This window comes from Rattus norvegicus, chromosome 3 (assembly GCF_021556685.1).
Source record: "Rattus norvegicus strain SHRSP/BbbUtx chromosome 3, alternate assembly SHRSP_T2T, whole genome shotgun sequence".
NCBI classification, from domain to species: domain Eukaryota; kingdom Metazoa; phylum Chordata; class Mammalia; order Rodentia; family Muridae; genus Rattus; species Rattus norvegicus.
Window position 1 is genome coordinate 108,472,773 of NC_141536.1, and position 9,041 is coordinate 108,481,813.

Sequence of the window (9,041 nt, forward strand, 5' to 3'; positions counted from 1 at the left end):
TTTAAAAAATGGGTGTTTCGGTAAAGTTGAAATGATGGAATGCTTTGGCCTCAGCAGGAAGCATCCTTTCTCAAAAACTATAAGGAAAACTAAAAATGTATTTTAATTCCAATACAAAAACATACTTTCTTATATTTTCTATCCTGGCATATACAGGGATAGGGAGGCTGTGTGGCTTACTGGTTAGAGCAAAGGACTGGGAGCCAGGAGGATCCTGGGTTCCAATACGGGGCTAACCACAGACTTACTGTAACCTTGGGCAAGTCACTTGTGCCTCAGTCAACCATCTGGAAAATTTGTTAAAAAGCAGGACCGCGCTGATAACCAATGCTGCATCTGAGCTGAGCTTTCCTGGGTAATTAAATTACAAAAACAACTTAAGAGTTTTAATTCCCTTTTGTAATTTATGACATTATAGTGTAAACCAACATTTTTTAAATCATTGTAGTATTTGGGTTTCTTTTTAAGGTATTAATAATTGCTATGAATTTTTATACTGACGCTAGCCCACAGCTTAGACCCAATAATTGTATTTCAGTTTGCTTCCCGAGAGAAGACTATTTAGAAGGTTTATGGTATGTGAATGTTTCAGTATATATTTTAAAACTTATTTTTATTTTTGTGTAGGCACCGGCTTTTCCGTGAACATTGTGTTTGTGTACAAGGAAATTATATAAAGGACTTAAATATCCTTGGAAGAGACCTTTCTAAAACTATAATAATTGACAACTCACCACAAGCCTTTGCCTATCAGGTAGGAAGAAGATTCCTATCAAAAACAGTTGGGTAAAATATAAAGACCATAACTGCTGCCAAGAAGACTATGATAGAAAAAAATGGGATTTTTCTGTGTGCTTAGTTGTTTTTTAGGATTAGGAATGCCAGGTAGATAAGAACTTATGAAAAGGGGTTGGGGATTTGGCTCAGTGGTAGAGCGCTTGCAAGGCCCTGGGTTCGGTCCCCAGCTCTGAAAAAAAAAGAATAGAAAAAAAAAAAAAGAAAAGAAAAAAAAAGAACTTATGAAAAATGTCTTCTACATGAAGTACAACATAAATTAAGAAAATTTTATGTAGTAAATCTGAAAATAGAATTAGAGGGTTGTGCATCATTTAATAGCACTTTGATATTTTATGAAATTATAGTTATAAACATGTTTGAAAACTAAAATGATCGGTATTCTAATCTATTGATTTAAGTAATTTGATGTGTTTTCTTAGGTGGTTTTAGCAAAATTTTTCTGTTTTTTTTTTTTTAAGATTTATTTATTCATTTATTATATATAAGTACACTGTAGCTGTCTTCAGACACACCAGAAGAGGGCATCGGATCTCCTTACAGATGGTTGTGAGCCACCATGTGGTTGCTGGGAATTGAACTCAGGACCTCTGAAAGAGCAGTCGGGTGCTCTTAACCACTGAGCCATCTCTTCAGCCCAAAATTTTTCTGTTTTGCTAATATTTTCTATAGTCTTGCTCTACCAGCTGAATCACTAAAGGACTCATACTGGTCATTCGTTTGTTTTCGTGTTTTGAGACAGGCTCTCTCTATGTAGCCTAGGCCAGCCTCAAACTGGAGGTCAGCCTGCTTTTGCCTCCTGAGAGTGCTGGGGTAAAGATACCAGGCCTGGCAAGATATTTCTTTACAGTGCTTTTCTCACCCTGTATCTGTACTATTTTACTTGCACTGTGAGGTGATGGCAGAAAAATGGTAGGCACATAAGGTCAGCCTCAGCAACAGAGCAAGATTCCTCCTAAAGAGTAGAACATGGACTGCAGAAAGTTTAAAGAAAGAGAGCAAAACAAACAAGAGTAGGAAGGCTTGGTCTTTGTGTGAGAGTTTGTACCCATAGACTTTCTGATAGTGCTTAGGTTGGAAATATCTCTTTAGTCCAGGACAACTAGCACTGTGCTAGTAACTTACTTGAGTGAATACTGCAGAAATGCGTCTGTTAGTGGACCTTCTTTGTTGATTGACTTTGTACTCCCTGAGGAAGTGAGCCCACTGAACAATCAGTGAGCTTCATTTACTCACTAGCTCTCTCTTGAATTATTGAGCTGTGCTGAAGCCTTAGTCACATTTCTTTCCAGTGGAACTTGACACCTGTAGTCATGTAAGGCTGCTTCTTTAGTTTTCCTATGCAGGCTAGTGTAGTTAAAGAGAACTTAATTATATATTTATTGTTTTAGCTTTCTAATGGAATCCCTATAGAAAGCTGGTTTATGGATAAAAATGACAATGAACTCCTAAAATTGATTCCATTTCTGGAGAAGCTTGTAGAACTGGTAAGTATATTGCCTATTTGATTTTTTGTTGTTGTTGTCATTAGTTGAACTATATTGAAAAAAATCCCTATGTGTATTGACTTTTAAAGTTAACTGTAAACCTACTGGGAAGACAAAGGCAGCAGACTCATCAGGCTGAGGCCAGTTGTGAGACTGAAAAAGAACAGCAGCAACAACAAATAATTAAGAAGACTGCGGCAGAGTGAAAAAGATTAGGATTGTTTTTGTTTTTAATTTATTAATTTTTATTTCACGTGCACTGGCTATTGGTCTGCATGTCTCTGTGAAGAAGTTACACATCCTAGAACTAGAGTTTCAGACAGTTGTGATATGCCATGTCCAATAGGAATTAAACCCAGGTAGTCTGAAAGAAGCATCCGGTGCTCTTAACCGGATTAAGGTTAATAATATGCAGTAGAAATCAGACTAATCTCATTCTTATATTGAAACAAAAGTTGTCAGTGTTGTGGTATATGTGGGTCAGTTGATCCCAACACTAAGGTGGTGGAGGCAAGAAGATGAGTTAAATTAAGTCATTCTAACCTCCATAGTGAGCTTGAGGTTAGCATGGGACTAAATGAAATTCTTAAAAAAAGGTGTTCTATTCAGTTTATTTCTATTTGCATATCGAAAAGATAAAGTATCTACAAGGCACTTGCAACCAGTCTGTCATTAAATATACAAAAATAAGCAGTAAGAGTAGCCTGCAGAAATCTTGTTGGCAACCTAAGAGTGAACTCATACTCCAGAGGTGCAGACAGTTCTTTGCATCAGTTAGCATAAGGAAGTCCAAGTCTTTTAAAAAATTTTCCTTGCCAGCAGTGGGAACACCTTTAATTCCAGCACTTGAGAGGGAGAAGCTAACAAATCTGTGGGTTTGAGGCCAGCCTTTGAGGGAGAGAGGGAGGGAGAGAGAGATTGTCTGTCTGCCTGCCTGCCTGCCTGCCTGGTGGAGTGAGACAAAACAACCACCTGGGAGGCTAGTGACTTGGGAGTTCCTGGTGAACAAATGATTTTGATTAGAAGCAGAGAAATTTATTGTCACCTGTAATTGCCAAGGTTTGCCTCAGGGTACCGAGCCTCCAATGAATGATGCAGCTGGTGTTCAAAGGAGATTTGTTAGTGTCCCATAAAATGGATCAAAGAAATGGTCCAGATGAGGTTTTGGTTTTCTTGCTGTTTGAGGGAGGGTCTATTTCTGTAGTCTTGACTGGTCTGAAATTTGTTTGTTTCGGGCGGTCTCCAACTATTAGATATCTACCTGCCTTTGCCTCTTGAGTGATAACTATTCCCATCAGGTCAAGATGTTTAAACATCTTCTTCCTTTAAGTGATAAATGAGGCAAATAATAAAGAAGCCAGGAAGACCCAAGACTCAGAAAAGTCTCCCTCTTCATGGATTATATAAGAGAAATCCTTCCCTTGGAGGCCAGGGTACTCGATAGCAGAATAAATAATGTCCTCTCCTGGGGAAGGTGGCAAATTTAGTAATTTATAGCCTCACTCACGGCCCTAAACCCTAGTCCTCACTGACCACTGTTGTTTTCTATGAACAGTTTTGAATTGTATTAGAAATTATTAAAATGAGGTCTGTCAGAGTTCAGTGTTTGATAGGTTTCTTTTATTTACAGGAATTATTTTTTTTATCTATGAGTCAATTAATTCTAGAAAATAGAATTCAGTATTACAACCATAACTGTTTTATAAAAAGAAAGATGAAAAAGATTTTAATTTTGGGTTTATTTTATGTTGTATTCTAATACATAGTCACCCCTTCATAGCTCTTCTAGATTGGACCAGTATCCCCCCTGGACAAGTGTTCAGGTTCTTTAGAAAGTTTAGTCTGGTATTTGCATATAACTTTCACATATCCTCCCCAAATGCTTGAAATCACCTTTGTGCTGTTTCGAGATTATAAGGAATTATGTGGCTTTTCAAAAATAATCTTTTCTTCACACAGAATGAAGATGTCCGGCCTCACATCAGAGACAGATTTCGATTGCATGATTTGCTGCCCCCAGATTAAGTTCAGAGACTTGTCAGATCACTGAAGGGGGGAGAGAATGCAGGACCCTTTTGGACTAAGACAAAAACATTGCCATTACTGTTGAAATTTTGCATTTTTGTACCCCGTCTTGCTTTTCTTATCTTTGGTGCCCAATATTAATCAAGGGTTAGAGAAAGAGACTATCTTGGATTGAACACATACAGTGGGCAGGCTAAAACAGAAGCGTCTGTAGAGTAGAACAACTCCAGTGAAACTTATGACAGGACATCTGCAGCTTATAAAGAATTCTGTTTCTGCCACCAGCAGTTTGACCTGTAGCTACACAGGATTTTATGATAATCACAGAGGTGAGAGTGGACTTTCATTTTCTCTCTGTTTGGTGCTCTCAGTGGGTTTGTAGCCACTTTTCTGTTACTTTACTATTCTCATTTCAACAGGAATGGCCAGTAAAAGTTGTTTTATTTTTCCTGTTAAGGTTTATAACCTTTTTACATTTCTGACCTATATTAGATTAGAATCTCATGATGCATTCCTTTTAGTTAAGGCGCTTCATAGTTTTCTGGAAATAGTCAATTTTTAGGTTTTTTTTTTTTAATTTACATTTGAATGGCCGTTTTCCTGCTTTGTCTGCCTGCATATTGTATATTTGTTTAAAATATTCTCTACTTTTAGTCCATGTAAGTTTCATTTTTTAAAAAATGCATTTATATTTTGTTCTGTAATATTCTACTGTAGGTGAAATCTTCAAAAATCAAGAGACTGGGTAGTTAAGAATATATGAATGACTAATATTCAAATGATTTGAACCATTGTGATGACATGTATTCCAGATGGTAATATCTTGCAATGGCACACATTTAATGGATAAAGGTATACCTCAGACTTCACTGTGCTCACTAACCTTTGAGGAGAACGAGTTCAGTCACCTGTTGGGCTTGATTCAGTTACTGCTGCCTCTGGATTTTCTCCAGGAATGAAGTATTCAGCACAGTGACTCAGTATTTTTACTCTGCATGGGCTGGTAGTACCTCTGTTATGCTCCGGTTACAATCGGCTTAAAACTCCGTGTAACAGTCTTGGTACCTAACAGTAGCTATGCATAATCCTGTGGCACAGTACACTCCCGGGCCCCAGTGCAGTTAATGTGCTCAGAGTGGTTTTCTATGCTATATGAAAATAGTCGTCACGCCTTGGTTCTCTAATGCAGCTACCACAAGAGGTTGATATTTTTATAGTGGCGTGTAATCTCCTTTTCAGGAGGCTTTTTATGGAAGGTAGAATTTGTAAAAGTTAGTATGCTTTGCCTCTCAACTGCATTAACATGCCGCAGGCTCAGACTGTTTTTGTGTAAAGGATGTCAAAGAACGGCACTTTTTCTAAAGAGAAGTTTGATATTTTGTATGCTTGTTAAGAAAGTACAGTATTGGAAATTAAAGGTGGACAACTGATAATTGAGGAGTATGTCAGTTAATTTTTTATGTATATTACCTGTTTACTTGTACAACTTATTGTACAAATTACATGCAGCTTCATTTTCAAATGAATCCTTAAAATAAGGAAATCTTTTTAGGAAAACATTTAATTTTTGTATTTTTGATTTTAAAGGCATGAGTTGTCAGTTTTCAGTGTATTAATGAAGATTTTAACTTTTCATCAGGTTGAGTGTTTTCTTACTATATTATCTGTTGTGTATGTAGTTAGCATATTGTGTCACTGAACTGTTTAAAAATCTAGCATGTAGAGCAAGCCTGTTTTGTGGAAAATCCTTATTCATTAAAAAAATAATCATGGCAGATTTTCTGCAAAAAAAAAAAAAGCAAAAGCATTTGCAATTCAGATTTTTTTATTTTAAAGAAAAGGTATTTTGCTTGCAGGAACAATACTACAGATTCATTTTAATGAGAACCTTTGAAATGTATTTATCTTTAGGGCACCTGGGCATCTTTATGCTGTTTGTCTTATGTCTTTCTTGAAATAAAATGTACATATGTTACCTTTACATATGCTCTTTCTCAAAATTGTGGACCTAGTTAACATCTTGCCCCATCATTTTATGCTTATACAGCAAACCCCAAAATCTGTACAAGATTGAATTTTTGACATACATAATTGTTGAAAGCTTAATCAGGAATTAAATAAATATAGTCTCAAAGCCCTTCCCACAACTTAAAATGGGAAACATAAACACTTACACCATAGTGCCTGTGGGCACTTTAATAATAAAAGAGCAGGCCCATGCTCGGAGAGCTCCTGTAAGTCAGCCAATAGGTGAGTCAACAACACACTGTGTAGAGAAATATATTGTGGGAAAGTTTACATGGCCTGAGAGTTGAGACCAAATCAATACATTTTTTTTCCATTACTTTGAGTAATTCTAAAGTTTGATATTATAAAGAAGTTAGCCGGCTTCTTTTCATTTTAATATGTTATCTTTCAATCATATCTTTTTTTATTGGTAGCTGTAGAACACTTCCTTTTAGTTAATTGGAGGTGTGTACTTTTTAATTGAGATGTGCCCAGCCTGTCAGTGCACACAGCACACATGACTGTAGTAAATGCAGGGGCCATGGGTCCGTGAGGCACACAGCAAGCTACCTGTGTATACATTACAACTCTTAAGGACCTATTAAAATTGTGCTATTTCCAGTTATGAATGTTTGACTTTTAAGACATTCTTTTAAATATTTGTATCATTGTTAGAGGATATTTAATTGGTTGTATTTTTTAATCCCATGTAATATATGTAGTCCTGACCAGATTTACTACCATTTTTCTCTGGGTCCTAAAAGAGAATTGATGACAATTCGTAATCAAAAATTGTTTTATATTTGCTAGTATGTATATTTATTTATCCAATGGCTTTATTTGTTTCCCAAAATTGTTTTGGGACTTGTTGAAAGCATTGTGTAACTTCTATAAATGGCTATTTTCTTGTAACTGTCAGTGATATGGATGTGTACATTGTTTTTATATATATATACATATATATATATACATACATACATATATATATTTCTGGGGTAATTTTTTTTTTTAGGGCTGACTCTTGTTTTTAAAGTTACCTTTTGCCAATTACTTTCTGTTAGCTTTTCCTTTCATTCAGCCTTCTAACGGAGCTCATTTTTATTGTGTTGTCAACTTGCCTGTGAGAGACTTCATCTCATCAGTGAAGAAGGCATTTCATTATTCCTACAAGTCATACAGCAAGCACAGACTCTTCAAGGATCACATCTCTTCCACGTGTGTCAGTCACTTAAAGGACACTGAAGCCTTCACTCCTGTACTGACACAATGTGTCATACACTACATCACTAGCTAGTTAAGGTTTTCTGACCTGACTTCTCTTCGTCTTCCTAGGTATTTATTTGTTACCTCTTTAAATCTTGTATGTCTAAATTAACTTAGAATAGTTACCCACCGAATAACTATGCCAAGAACTAGGAAAGAATGTTTATTTTATTTCCCCTTATAGGGGAAGAGTGGACTGGGAACAAAAATGTAAGGCCAAAAGGCCTTAGGTTATCATCATTCACTTTCTTATTCCTCTTGTGAGCTGTATTTGACTAAAGGTTTGGGGTTTTTTGTTTGTTTTCCAGTGATAATGTATTTGATTATGCCATTGCTTTTCATGTCTTCCCTTGAGTTGAAAACCTGCTAGGAGATTGCATAGAATACCTTAAAGTTCTCAGAGTAAGAACCACAAAATCAGTACCTTATATTCAAATGCTACTTAAATTATTGAAATCCAAGTCACATTATTAGGATACATTTTCATATTCATATTTCTGTTATCTTGAATTGAAATTCCATTGTAAATCAATTTAGTCTTTTAAAAAAGGATTTAAGAGAGCAAGTTTATTCTAGCATATGGTTTTAATATTAGTATTTTAAGATATATAGTGACTACCAAACCTACCTGCTAATCAGAATTTCACTGTGGAGCTTTTAAACTATACAGCATCCTGAAGCCTGGGAAGCCACTTTGTATCTAGAGCAGGCTTTGAAAATTCTGTATTTTTAAAGCTCTCCCAGTGATTTAAATAGACAACTTTGGTATGGTATATCCTCTTTTAAACAATGTGGTTTGAGAATAGGTTACAAAGTTTGACTAGCCATATCTATCTCTCTCTCTCTCTCTCTCTCTCTCTCTCTCTCTCTCTCTCTCTCTCTCTCCCTCCCTCCCTCCCTCCCTCCCCCTCCCTCCCTCCCTTCCCCTCTCTCCCTGGTAGGTTTTTTAAGTGCTGGGACCATATTTCACAGACCGTATTCAAAATGGTGGAGGAATAATGAAGATTGAGGCTACTGCTCCTTGCCATTCTTGTCATTCATACTTTTAAATTAAGAGTGTGCATTTATAAAACTCTGAATAGCTGATCATTTACATAGCAGAAGGACATGTCCCTGAATGAGACCATTATATATATTAACTGAAATATTTCACTATTTTTTTATTTTATAAATCTTTGTAGAAATAAGCAATGAAATGCTACTTTCATCTTTTGAAATGGGATTTTTCAAGGTAGTGTCCTTTTGGCATTGAGGTAGGGGGGAGTTAATATTCTCTCTACTTATTTCCACATGAATCAATATGAAGTCGTGGACATTTAAAAATCTCAATTTAATTTCTACTTATTTACTATGCAGTATAGCCGTGAACAAGTAATGTAGATTTAGTTCTCTCATCTTCAAATGCCCTGATCACCCTACCTCACAGGGTTGTTGTGGGGATAAATAAAACTTTTATGGAAGTAC

The 9,041-nt window shown here is 36.1% G+C and overlaps 1 protein-coding gene across 20 annotated transcripts in view; it reads left to right on the forward strand.

Annotated features, from left to right (window-relative positions):
• Ctdspl2 (CTD small phosphatase like 2) overlaps window positions 1-9,041 on the forward strand; it is a 55,782-nt gene extending 46,741 nt beyond the window's left edge. For 17 of the 20 annotated variants that reach the window (XR_015682936.1, XR_015682928.1, XR_015682931.1 and 14 more), the window contains 3 exons: window positions 628-754; window positions 2,187-2,282; window positions 4,242-6,288. Coding sequence is in view for 4 of the 20 variants with exons in the window: in XM_087652062.1 (XP_087508188.1) it covers window positions 628-754; window positions 2,187-2,282; window positions 4,242-4,307 (289 nt within the window). In the remaining 16 variants the exon portion in view is untranslated. 20 annotated transcript variants of the gene reach the window in all.